The sequence below is a fragment of the Erpetoichthys calabaricus genome, chromosome 4 (genome assembly GCF_900747795.2).
Source record: "Erpetoichthys calabaricus chromosome 4, fErpCal1.3, whole genome shotgun sequence".
Lineage (NCBI taxonomy): Eukaryota > Metazoa > Chordata > Cladistia > Polypteriformes > Polypteridae > Erpetoichthys > Erpetoichthys calabaricus.
Genome location: NC_041397.2, coordinates 317,013,844 through 317,027,577, shown reverse-complemented (window position 1 = coordinate 317,027,577; position 13,734 = coordinate 317,013,844). Strand labels below are relative to the sequence as shown.

General features: G+C 40.5%; 1 protein-coding gene and 1 long non-coding RNA gene across 3 annotated transcripts in view; both read left to right on the top strand.

Moving 5' to 3' along the window:
- LOC127527406 (uncharacterized) overlaps positions 1 to 13,734 on the top strand; it is a 153,054-nt gene that overhangs the window by 68,460 nt on the left and 70,860 nt on the right. The gene's annotated exons all lie outside the window — the stretch shown is intronic.
- LOC114669697 (CD276 antigen-like) overlaps positions 1 to 13,734 on the top strand; it is a 56,632-nt gene that overhangs the window by 15,211 nt on the left and 27,687 nt on the right. Inside the window, exons 3-4 of one of the 2 annotated variants that reach the window (XM_051926031.1) lie at positions 337 to 657; positions 7,401 to 7,544. In XM_051926031.1, coding sequence (XP_051781991.1) covers positions 337 to 657; positions 7,401 to 7,540 — 461 coding nt within the window. In that variant the 3' untranslated portion in view covers positions 7,541 to 7,544. Of the gene's footprint in view, positions 1 to 336; positions 658 to 7,400; positions 7,552 to 13,734 lie in introns of those variants that run through there. The other variant, XM_028825882.2, reaches the window with a different exon arrangement.

Here is a 13,734-nt window from a genome sequence, read left to right as displayed (position 1 = left end):
ATCATGCTTTCCGGGGGACGTAGTGTGCATCCCATGGCTACTCCCCCAGTCCCAATGTCAAAGGGATGTCCCGGCTGGGCATGGGTCCCGGCCGTCTGCCACAATATACAGTATATATAATTATTAGTGTGAGCTTCCACAATGACAAACTTCAGCTGTGCAGTTACCTCCCCGTGGATTTTCATTTTTGATTTTTACTTTTGATCTTTTGTTAAACCATTTAACACAGTAAAACAGCTTTCTAAATATGTTTGGTTGAATTTACAGAGGTTTTCTTTGAATACCTCTAAAATGATATTTTTACTGAGTGTTCCTTTTTTTCTTTTTGTTTTCAAGTTTTTGCAGATAAAACTGTCATAAGTGAAGTTGGAACTGATGCTTTATTGCCATGTAGTTATCCAGATACTCCTGTCAGTAATGCAAAGATTTACTGGCAAACTGCTTCTGGAAAACCTGTGCACTATTTCATCGAAGGCAAAGATAATCTAAACAAGCAGGAGCCGGAATATAATGGAAGGACTCGACTTTTTCCCAGTGAGCTGCAAAAGGGAAATTTTTCACTTGAATTAAAACATCTGACCAAATCGGATCAAGGAGTTTATGTTTGCATCAATGTCCCAATCTCACAAAAGCAATATATTGAACTTATTGTTAAAGGTGAGTGGCATTTTGTTATAATTTGTATTTTTTTTCTTTAATTTAATTAACTATGAAATTTTACCAAATTTCCAATCAATCGCAGACCTTACTGTTTCACCTATGCATCCTTTTTGATAATTTCAAAACTTGCTCTACTTCTCCAGTAACAATATAGAGTCTACTATGGCGGAGTGGTGGCTCTGAGGCTAGGAATCTGCACTGGCAATCGGAAGGTTGCTGGTTTGAATCCCGTAAATGCCAATAGGGACTCTGCTCTGTTGGGCCCTTCAGCAAGGTCCTTAACCTGCAGTTGCTGAGCACTTTGAGTAAATGAGAAAAGCGCTATATAAATGCAAAAAATTATTATTAAAAAATTATTAAATTATTATTATTGAGCATGGGAAAGATGCTATATAAATAAAATGTATTATTATTACTGATTAGTAAAACTAAACAAGAGAACAATGTCACAATGTTGGAGTTACCACTAGTGATCCAGTGTAATTTACTGTAGACCAAGCTGAAAAAAAACAAAATAAATTAAAAAGAGGCAACTCAATAAGTAACAACACATAATGATTATAGCTGGCATTTGCCTCACACGTATTGAAAGTGGTGAGGTGGTTTTGGAGTCAGGTCACTAGTTTCCTTTTGGGTCATCATTAGTGAGAAGCAAACTCCGCTAAATTTGCTTCACCTTAAGATCTGTAAAAATGCAGAAATGTTCTGAAATCTCTGGAAACTCTGCAAATTGTATTGAACAGTTAAGAAGAACCTGAATTGGTTTTGAGCAGATTATAACGGTGCAGTGATCATTCAAGTGCCCCCGAGGGATGCGGAAAACATCTTCCAATTATGTTGGAAATTATTGTGACCAGAAGTGTGACTTGAGCTGTAAGGATCTGAGTCCATAATCCTCTGACTCCATTATCTCTCTGTATGACTAACTAACACCCACAGAGCCTGTGGTACAAGGGTACATGGGATCAGCTGTCCGTGTCACTACCCTATCTGCACTACATAGCAAGGAGCATTACATGCTTATTACAGAAGTGAAGACACAACACACAATGAACTTACAGAGCATTTTCACAATATTCTCTTTACAGTCATCTAATGTACACTCTAATGAAATGTTTTTTATTTTATTTTCTAATTTATTAATTTAAATGCATACAGGGTGCAAACCCAACTAGAATACTGATCTGGTAGTGACATCAAAAATACATGTATATGCCATAAATTACTTATGTATGTGCAAAGCAGATCGGGCAGCACCATAAAAATGTGAGGTGGAGTTTACTTGTAATACGTTTGTGTGACACAAATTGGGCAGATAGCACAACATGACTGCTACAGCACTGTGATATCACGTAACACATCACAGGGAGTGGGCCGGGGGAATTTGTTTGAGCTGACCATACGACTCAGATACTCTGCGAACAAGGTCACTGGTGAATGCAGCAAATTTGCTATCTGAATCACTTTTGGGGGATGTTGCTGATCAACAGTAGTCATCATCTTCCTTGATGAGAGTAGCAGAAGGAAAAATGGGTAAGTGGTGGTGTTAAACCCACACACTTCCATGGTGTATCCACTGAAGCAGTCCCCATAAGAGGTGCTCCATTGTTTGTCATTCTCATCATTACTTACTTGCCTGCTGCTTTCTTGAGATAATTGTCTTTCTCTCCGCCAGTCTGTGCATTTGCTTTTCATACAACAGTCCGTCTCTTGCCGAAACTATATGGGCAAAAGAATTGAGACGCCTGACCCTTATACCAACATGGACTGTAATGACATTGCATTCAGATACATAGACTTTAATATCAAATTGGTCCCCCCTTTTATAGCTATAACAGCTTTTGCTCTTCTTGGAAGGCTTTCCACAAGATTTTGGAGGGTTTCTGTGGGAATTTGTGCCCATTTAGCCTGTAGAGCATGTATGAGGTCAGGAACTGATGTTAGATGAGAAGGCCTGGCTCACAATCTTCACTCCACTTAATCCTAAAGGTGTTTGCCTTGGTTGAGGTCAGGGCTCTGTGCAGACCAGTCAAGTTCTTCCACACTGAACTGATCCCACCATGTCTTTACGGACCTTGCTTTGTGCACTAGGACACAGTCATGCTGGAATAGAAAAAGGACCTTCGCCAAACTGTTTCCACAAAGTTTGAAGCATAGCATTGTCCAAAATGTCTTGGTATGCTGAAGCATTAAGATTACCCTTCTTTGGAAGTAAGTCGCCGAGCCCAAACCCGGAAAAACACACCATTAACCCTCCTCCACCAACCTTCACAGTTGGCACAATGCAGCCAGATAGGTAGGTAGATACCATTCTCCCAGTTTCCACCAAACCTAGGTTAGCCCAACTGACTGCCAAACAGAGAAACATCACTCATCACTCCATAGAAGACGTTTCCAATGCTCCACAGTCTAATGGCGGTGTGCTTTATTCCACTCCATCCGATGCTTGGCACTAGACTTGGTGATGTGAGGCTGGCATGCAGCTGCCCAGCCATGGAAGCCCATTCCATGAAGTTTTTTTGTGCTTACATTTATTTTAGTGGAAGTTTGGAACTCTTCATCTATGGAATCAGCAGAAGAGTGTTGGCAACTTTTATGCATCATGCACCTTAGCAGTCGTTGACCGCATTCTGTGACTTTACGTGATCTTCCACTTCATGGTTGAGCTTCCTAAACACTTCTACTTTCCAATAATACCACTTATCGTTGACAGTGGAATATTCAGCAGGTGTGAAATTTCACAAATTGTCTTATTTATAAAGGTGGCATCCTATCACAGTACCACACTTGAAGTCACTGAGCTCTTCAGAATGACCCATTTTATTTTACAATTGTTTGTCAATGGAGTCTGCATGGGTAGGTGCTTGATGTTATACGCCCGTGGCAATGGGTCTGATTGAATTCAATAATTAAGAAGTGTGTCCCAATACCTTTGTCCATATAGTGTATGTTAATCTATGAAACCATTATTGAAGTATACATAAAAGCCAATTCTTCACAAATAAGTGAAACATGTCAGCCATCTATAACTTCAATCCTGCCTGCATGTCAGAAGAGAGGATTCAGGTATGGACTGATCACAATAAAGACATTCCTGATGGTTTCAAGGAGACTGTCTGTAAAGTTATTTCTGATTTCTAAAGTGGCCCAGAAGTTGAAAGACACTTCAAACTTTTGTTTTGTTTATTTTGTTATAAACTTCTTGGGGAACGGAATAAAATACAGTAATCCCTCGCTATATCACGCTTCGCCTTTCGCGGCTTCACTCCATCGCGGATTTTATATGTAAGCATATTTAAATATATATCACGGATTTTTTGCTGGTTCATGGATTTCTGCGGACAATGGGTCTTTTAATTTCTGGTACATGCTTCCTCAGTTGGTTTGCCCAGTTGATTTCATAAAAGGGACGCCATTGGCAGATGGCTGAGAAGCTATCCAACCACAGCGCGTATTACATATTAAATAAAACTCGGGCACATTCGCACCCCTAGAGGATACGGCCGCTCCTTAAAAAACTCTGAAAGATTACCTTCACATTGCTCTCTTTCTTGCTGGGCTTACATACCTGTATGGCTGCTTTGTCAAGCGATATGCTTCCCGCACTGTGCTTCGCATACTTAAAAGATCAAACAGTACGTATTGATTTTTGATTGTTTGCTTTTCTCTCTCTCTCTCTCTGACATTCTCTGCTCCTGACGGAGGGGGTGTGAGCAGGGGGGCTGTTCGCACCCCAAGACTATATGGACACTCGTCTACAAAAGGCTGAAAGATTACCTTCACGTTGCTCCCTTCTGTGCAGCTGCTTTGTCAAGTGACATGCTTCCCGCATGGTGCTTCGCATACTTAAAAGCTCGAAGGGCACGTATTGATCTTTGATTGTTTGTTTTTCTCTCTCTCTCTCTCTGACATTCTCTGCTCCTGACTGAGGGGCTATTCGCACACTGGCCTAGAGGATATGGACACTCCTCTAAAAAATGCTGAAAGACTACCTTTACATTGTACATCCTTGCAGCTGCTTTGTCCGGTGGTGCTTCGCATACTTAAAAGCCAAACAGCTCTATTGATTTTTGTTTGCTTTTCTCTCCCTCTCTCTGACATTCTCTGCTCCTGATGTGCACTCCTTTGAAGAGGAAGATATGTTTTCATTCTTTTAATTTTGAGACGGAACTGTCATCTCTGTCTTGTTATGGAGCACAGTTTAAACTTTTGAAAAAGAGACAAATGTTTGTTTGCAGTGTTTGAATAACGTTCCTGTCTCTCTACAACCTCCTGTGTTTCTGTGCAAATCTGTGACCCAAGCATGACAATATAAAAATAGCCATATAAACATATGGTTTCTACTTCGCGGATTTTCACCTTTCCCGGGGGGGGGGTCTGGAACGCAACCCCCACGATAGAGGAGGGATTACTGTATTTCAAATGGATAAAGCATTGCCACGTGTGGCACTAATCCACGAGTGTCACAGAACCATAAAAAAATATTTAAATAAATGGAATGATGTAAACACAGTACTTCAATACCAAAGGAGTCAAAATACTTTTTAAAAACTGTTTATGTGAAACAATAGGCACACATCAATGGATGGATAAAAGCAGGGAATTGCACAAAGCAGTGAAAGAATTTAATTGAAATACATCTCTTGCGGCAGAGCTGAATCCATTCATGTGTCAGGTTACAGCACATGTAGCTTCACGTGCTCTCATGGGCTTTGTGCACATTTACTGTTCCTGTTCCACCTGGTATTATTTCTATTGGGGGTTAAAGGTAACTTTCTTTCATATTCCACAGTGGTAGTGCTGCTGCTTTGCAGTAAGGAGACTGTGGAAGATTGTGGGTTCGCTTCCCGGTTCCTCCCTGTGTGGATAGCACTTTGAGTACTGAGAAAAGCGCTATATAAATGTAATGAATTATTATTATTATTATATTCCCCAACTCCGTAAGCTAAGCCAGAATCCTTCCAGAGGCCTGCTGGTCACGTACCCAAGCTAATGGATTTTATTACTGAAGAAGTTCCTTTGAAAGCACCTGCAGGTCATTGGTCTCCAGTCATGAAACACTTTCCACATATAAATAATAATAATAAATTTTGACATGCTTTTACACTGTAGATGTCACATGGGTTGGACGGGCATTCCGGCCAGGAAGGAAACAGGAAGCAGACCTGGAAGGAAGAGATGGATGGACAGCCCCTGTAAAAGAAGAGATATTGCTGGGGAGTTTTTATTCCCCCAGCACGCTAGATGGCAGCAGTCCCGGAATATCCACACCCAGTGGGAAGCCAGCAGGGCATGCCGGGAAATGTAGTCAAGCAGGGCAGCCCTGCTGGGGCCACTGGGTGCCATGAGAGGCTGCTGCAAGGAGACAAGCTTGCTTATATAATGGACTTCCGTGTGACCCAGAAATGTTTCCATTGAGCAATCGCCTTGGCACCGGAAGTACTCCCGCGTTTGTAATAAAAGGGACCGCACTCCCTTATCCTCCCTTAGCCGGGAGGTAGTGGAGCAACACTGGACTGGAGGAGAGAGGTGCAGTGGTGAGATAATTATTGTAGAGAGAGAGAAACCAGTGTTTTTGTGCTTGTTGTGGCATATTTGAAGGGAATTTGGTCAATAAACTAACCTTTCTTTGCACCAGGGACTGCGCTTATGTGTTCGTATCGGGGTTTGGGCTGGCTGATGCCATCACAACACATAGAGAAAAAGGTTGCAGATGACATACACAATATACTGTTGTGTGTTAATGACAGGACAGAATAGCAGTTGTGATGAAACACCACCTTGTTTTATAGAGCAAAACTCTTCAAGTTTCAATGCAAATTCAATTCTGAGCAACAACAACAACATTTATTTCTACCCGCACGTTTTCATACAAATGATGCAGCTCAAAGTGCTTTACAAGATGAAGAAAGAAAAAAGAAAAACTATAAAAATAAGATTAGGCAATACTAATTAACAAAGAATAAAGTAAGGAGGACAGAAAAGACAAGAAACTAGAGAGCTGGAGAAAAAAAAACAAAATCTGCAGGGGTTCCAAGACCACATGACCACCCAGCCACCTTAACATCAATGATCTCAATCAGTTCTCGTGGTTTTCAGGTTTCACATGGAAGAATTAGATGATGATGGTCATATAGACCTCTGGCCTTCAATCCATCAATGTAGGGACAGCACTGTAATCACAGGAAACCAAAAAGAGAACAGCAGAGAAGGTAGGGGTTAGTACAGATTTTGGAGCCTCGAAAAAATGATAATTAAATGCATATGCAGAATATCAGAGTTACACTGAAATGAAGCTCTGAGAAAGCCATGTTAAAGTAATGAGTTTTCAGCAGTTTTTTAAAGTCCTCCACTGTATTAGCCTGGTGAATTTCTATCGGTCAGCTATTCCAGATTTGAGGTGCATAACAGCAGAAGGCCGCTTCACCACTTCTTTTAAGTTTAGCTCCTGGAATTATAAACAGACCCTCATTTGAAGATCTAAGGTTATGATTTGGAGTGTAAGGTGTCAGACATTCTGAGATATAAGATGGAGTGAGATTATTGAAGGCTTTGTAAACCATAAGCAGGATTTTAAAGTCAATTCTAAATGACACAGGTAAAACATTTTGATCATCACTGTTTAAGATTACTACTACTACTATCATTCAAAGTGTAATTAATAAATGAAATTCATGAATTATTTAATTCTTTATTGATGGTGTCTGAATTTTACAATTGAAGTTTTATGTTTTTCACAGATGTTGAAAAGAAAACTACACCTCAAGGAAATTCCACCAAAGAAGTCAGGGATGGAAACGGCAGTTCCCAGATAAAAGTGGAAGTTCCTCTTCTTATTCTTCTAGTATTATTTCCTGTAGTTCTTCAAGAATCCATGTGAAATGGTAAGCAGTGTTTGATGCGAATGTCCTTTTCTTCATTTATAAGAAGGAAACAAGGAGCTCGGGCTCTTCGATACCCCAGGTACCTGGCCTGGAGACAGTCTGTGCGAGGTGTCATCCTGTGTCTACGTGGGTTTTTCTCAGTGTACTTCACTTTTTCCACTCCATCCCCAAATCTTCTAACTGAGCCCCATATACACTAACTGTGTGTAGGTGTGTGACTGACTAGCACCCAGTCCAAGTCTGGAATAGGCTTTAGATTACTGCAACTAAATTTTGGAATAGGTGGGCTAGAAAATGATTGTGTAATGATTAGAGTTACAATTTATGTTTAAAATGAAAACCATCCAGTTTGAATACGATTTCAGGTTCTGAGCATGCATAGATTTTGTTGAAGGTGGTCTATTCAAATACTACCCCTTAGGATGTGGGGTGTTAAAATTCACTTAACAGAATGAAGATTGAAACACATTTTAACAGCTGAATTTTAAAATGCATCCATTTTTCACTTGATTATATTCATTGAACATTTTTATAATCCCAGCTTTCATATGGGACTCTGCACTGGCAAATGAAATGAATCTGCTGAAATGAGATTTAAATATCAGAACTTGCTTCAATAAGCTATCCTTAAACCCAGAAAAATGAAAAGATTTGTCTGCGTCACACAGCATTGAAGGGAAAAGAGTTTCCAAAGTGCAAATACATCACAAGGCACAGCTGCGCAACATTAATTCACATCAGTACAGTTTACATATTTGTAAATTACGGTGACATTACAGGAGAAATCTACAAAAATAATAAAAGCAATTATTTTCTACACAGAAGCATAATTCAGTCATCCCATCCTGATTGCATGTAGTTACGCATTCCACAAGTTTCAGGCATTTTTGCACTCCATTCTATAAGCACAGGAATATAGATAGATAGATAGATAGATAGATAGATAGATAGATAGATAGATAGATAGATAGATAGATAGATAGATAGATAGATAGATAGATAGATAGATAGATAGATAGATAGATAGATAGATACTTTATTAATCCCAAGGGGAAATTCCCATACTCCAGCAGCAGCATACTGATAATAACAATATTACATTAAAGAGTGATAACAATGCAGGTATACAGACAGACAATAACTTTGTATGATGTTAACGTTTCCCTGGGTGGAATTGAAGAGTCACATAGTGTGATGGAGGAACGATCTTCTCAGTCTGTCAGTGGAGCAGGACGGTGACAACAGTCTGTCGCTGAAGCTGCTCCTCTGCCTGGAGATGATCGTGTTCAGTGGCTCCAGTGGATTCTCCATGATTGACAGGAGCCTGCTCAGCGCTCGTCGCTCCGCCACAGATGTCAAGCTGTCCAGCTCCATGCCAACAATAGAGCCTTCCTTCCTCACCAGTTTGTCCAGGCGTGAGGTGTCTTTCTTCTTAATGCTGCCTCCCCAGCACACCACCGCGTAGAAGAGGGCGCTCGCCACAACTGTCTGATAGAACATCTGCAGCATCTTATTACAGATGTTGATGGATGCCAGCCTTCTAAGGTAGTATAACCAGCTCTGTCCTTTCTTACACAGAGCATCAGTATTGGCAGTCCAGTCTAATTTATCATCCAGCTGCACTCCCAGGTATTTATAGGTCTGCACCCTCTGCACACAGTCACCTCTGATGATCACAGGGTCCAGGAGGGGTCTGGGCCTCCTAAAATCCACCACCAGCTCTTTGGTTTTGCTGGTGTTCAGGTGTAGATGATTTGAGTCGCACCATTTAACAAAGTCCTTGATTAGGTCCCTATACTCCTCCTCCTGCCCACACCTGATGCAGCCTACGATAGCAGTGTTGTCAGCGAGTTTTTGCACGTGGCAGGACTCCGAGTTGCATTGGAAGTCCAATGTATATAGGCTGAACAGGACCGGAGAAAGTACACTCCCCTGCGGCGCTCCTGCTGACCACAATGTCAGACCTGCAGTTCCCAAGACGCACATACTGAGGTCTGTCTTTATGATAGTCCACGATCCATGCCACCAGGTATGAATCTACTCCCATCTCTATCAGCTTGTCCCTAAGGAGCAGAGGTTGGATGGTGTTGAAGGCGCTAGAGAAGTCCAGAAACATAATTCTTACAGCACCACTGCCTCTGTCCAAGTGGGAGAGACTGAAGAATCCATCTCTAAACTAATTAGCAACCTCATGCAAAAGGTAGAGGCTGGTCTTTGGTGGACTGCAGAGAGAGAGAGCGTGCAACAGTGCAAAGTATGATCGTATTTTTAGAACATCAGAACACTCTAGACGAGAACAGGCCATTCAGACCAGCAAAGCTCGCCAGTCCTATCCACTTAATTCTTCTAAATTATCATCAAGTCGAGTTTTGAAAGTTCCTAAAGTCTTACTGTCGACTACACAACATTACTTGGTAGCTTATTCTTTCGTTTTTTGTTTAAAGAAAAACTTCCTAATGTTGGTGTGAAATTTCCCCTTAACAAGTTTTCAACTGTGTCCCCGTGTTCTTTATAAAATCATTTTACAGTCACCCTCTCGATCCACTGCACTAATTCCCTTCATAATTTTAAACACTTCAGTCAGTCTTCATCATCTTTTGCTTAAACTTATTCATTCCTCATAAGTCATTCCCTGTAGTCCTGGAAGCAGCCATGTTTCCATATGCTCAGGTGCAGACCCATTGACTAATCTGTAGGCAAGCATCAAGGATTTGAACTTAATGCGTGCTGACACTGGGAGCCAATGTTGTGACCTGAAGAGAGGACTGACATGAACCCATCTTGGCTGGTTGAATACAAGATAAGCTGCTATATTCTGAACCATCTGCAGAGGCTTGATATCACATACAGGTCCTCCTTCTAGTAGTGATTTGCAGTAATCCAGACGTGACAATACCAAAGCTTAGACCGGAAGCTGTGCTGCAAACTCAGTCAGATAATGTCTGATTTTGTGGATGTTGTCCAGAGTGAATCTGCATGAATGGGAGGCATTTGAAATGTGGTCAGAGAGAGGTAGCTGCTCATTAGTCACCAATGCTTGACGCGCACAGCAATAGTGGGCTATCCTGCAGTTCTGTGTAATGAGAAACAAAGTTTCCGTTTGTATCAGCTGCATTACTTGTACCGCGTGACTTCCCAACTTTGGTTTAGAATTTCCTGTAATACGCTGCGGATTGCAAACTTGTGAACCTGTTTTGTATAAACAGGAAGTCAGACACAATTGAAGCTGGTGGCGGTGTGTCTGTGTGTATGGTTTCTATTTCTGAGGCACACTGAAACACTTCAGACCGTTTTAAGAGAATATCTTTATCACTTTTATTTTACAATTTCCTGTCTTGTATTGTTTTGATGTGCTTTCTTCTGTGTTTTGAAAAGGGTTTTGTTATGCTGAAAACCTTTAAAACGAGTGGAAATTCACATAAATTGTGCTGCCTAAATATCTGTACAATATAACATGATGACAGGATTGACTGAACTTTATATCCATCCATCCATTTTCCAACCCACTGAATCCGAACACAGGGTCACGGGGGTCTGCTGGAGCCAATCCCAGCCAACACAGGGCACAAGGCAGGAACCAATCCTGGGCAGGGTGCCAACCCACCACAGGACACACACAAACACACCCACGCCAATTTAGAATCACCAGTCCACCTAACCTGCATGTCTTTGGACTGTGGGAGGAAACCCACGCAGACACGGGGAGAACATGCAAACCCGGGAAGCGAACCCAGGTCTCCTAACTGCGAGGCAGCAGCGCTACCACTGTGCCACCGTGCCGCCCCAAGTAATTATAATTTTCCAAACATTTCTCATTCTATGATACACTTCTTAAACTTGTGAGTTTGTTTATTAACCCAATATGTCATGTGTCTCAGTGTCTGTCTTAACCACATCACCTGACAAGTCTGCTGTTTGCTTTTCCTCATTCTGGAACTCCCAGCTATGTTGGCCAATTTAATCTCTAACACTGCAAATCCACATTTACAAGCAATTTTAAATTTTTTTACAATTAAACTGCAACAAAACTGAACTTCTGAAAATTGACACTAAAGTGCCACTTAAGAAAATGAGCTCCTTCTCAGTCACTCTTTTCAGTGAAACCTTCTTCTAATGCAAGGAATCTTGGTGTCATTTTTGATTCCTCCCATTCTTACTTCACCCACATAAACCACATTAAGAAACTTCTTACTTCCACTTACATCACATATCCCATGTTTGCTCATTCCTCTCCTTTTCTGGTGCTGAGAAACTTGACCATGCTTTTATCACATCTCGCATCGATTATTGTAACTCATTACTGTCAGGTGCTGCGTTTAATCCTATATCACAACTCCAGTTGATTCAAAACTCTGCTGCATGAGTCCTGACACAGATTAAAAGTCCTTTTCTTCAACCCAGAAGCACGTCGTTCCTTCCGATCATGTGATCATGACGCACTTCCAGGTTATAGGGCACGTAGCCTTCTGTAAGCCTCCCTACAGTGGCTCCTGGTGGTCCCTATGGTATCCAGCAGGGTTGTTTATAACAACTACAATGTCCATAATGCCCTGCTGGAATTTGGGGACCTTCCATGCTGCTGGGCGAGCTCCATCTGGTGGCCTGGAGGTGTGGACCGGAATATTTGGCCAGCCATCCCTCACAGCAGAAATATTTGTATCCAATGTTATATACACCCTGCTGTTTAAATAAGTGCTTTGAGCATGGGAAAGGTGCTATATAGATAAAATGTATTATTATTTATTATTATTATCATTATTATTTTAATTTAACCCTTGAGATGTGATAAGTGCAACACTCTTGCCATGGGAAGATTTAATGGCGTAGCTGGAGGGGGCCTTGCCCACCCTACCAGATGAACTATGTTGCTAAAATAAACCTCAAATAAAAGTTTTTTTTTTTCTCATTAGATTTTTTAAAGACCTCTTTCATTTTATATATATATATATATATATATATATATATATATATATATATATATATATATATATATATATATATATGTGTGTCAGTATCAATGTCAATTTATTTATATAGCACATTTAAAACAATATAGGAATGCTGTGGCCAAAGTGCTTTACAATAATAGAATAAAAGAAAATAACAAACAAATAACATAAATAACATAAATAGAAATAAAAATATATGAACATAAATAAAAATAAAATAAATGATAAGTAGAAGTAATGTTATATAATCACAATGAGTAAACCACCAGTATTACTGAAGGTCACGGAATGCAAGTGAATAGAAATGAGTCTTTAATTTTGTTTTGAGCAGTTCAATTGTAGACGACTCCTTTATATGATGAGATAAAGATTTCCACAGGCGAGGAGCAGCAGCTGCCAAAGCCCTGTCCTCCTTGGTTTTACACTTGGTATATACAAGTATTAATAATGAACAGATATGATAATTAAACCTTTTTGTCCTAAGCAACTCTTTCTGGCACATCTCTGCTCTTTAAAATGAATAGAGAAATATGCTGTGCGACTTTGATCAAGGATTACTCTGTAGCGGTTGCCACGTCAATGTTGTCTTTGGTGTTGTCATTTCCCCTTATTGTTGGTAAATATTTGTTTGACTGTGTTCGACTTACCCCAAAGTTGAGGTCAGATCTAAACTTTTAGGGAAATGATGTACTGTGGACTGACCAATGGGATGGGCAGGATATCGGTTAAAAGAAACAGGAAGGCCCAAGCAGAGGGAGGAATTTTCAAAAATCAGAGGAGCTCAATAATTGCAGAAAGAGAGAAGTTTTTTAGCTGGAGGAAATGCAAACTACCAGCTGAAAGCCTGTTTTGTACCATCCAGAAATGGAGACCTGTTGCAATATGAAGATAGTGGAAGAATAAAATGTATTTTATCTGGAAAGCTGCCCCATCTTCTGTATGGCATTGAAATGACCTGTGTTTAGGTCCAGAGTCTCATCCGTTGTTGGAGATAGACGTGTAGGAAGGGGCTCCATTAGGAGCTGTGTTATTTTAACCTTTTTTTATATAATATCAAGATATTCTGCATCCAGAGGGGATTTAATAATACTATATGCAAGCACAAATAAGCATGAGTAGCAATCAAATGGCTCAGAAAGAAAAGGAAAAGGCAGCAAAAGCCTCATCAAAGTCTAAACCGGCCCTAAGTTCACAGTATGGCCTCCCAGAGACTGACCTAGAATAGACAGGTGAAGGTACAG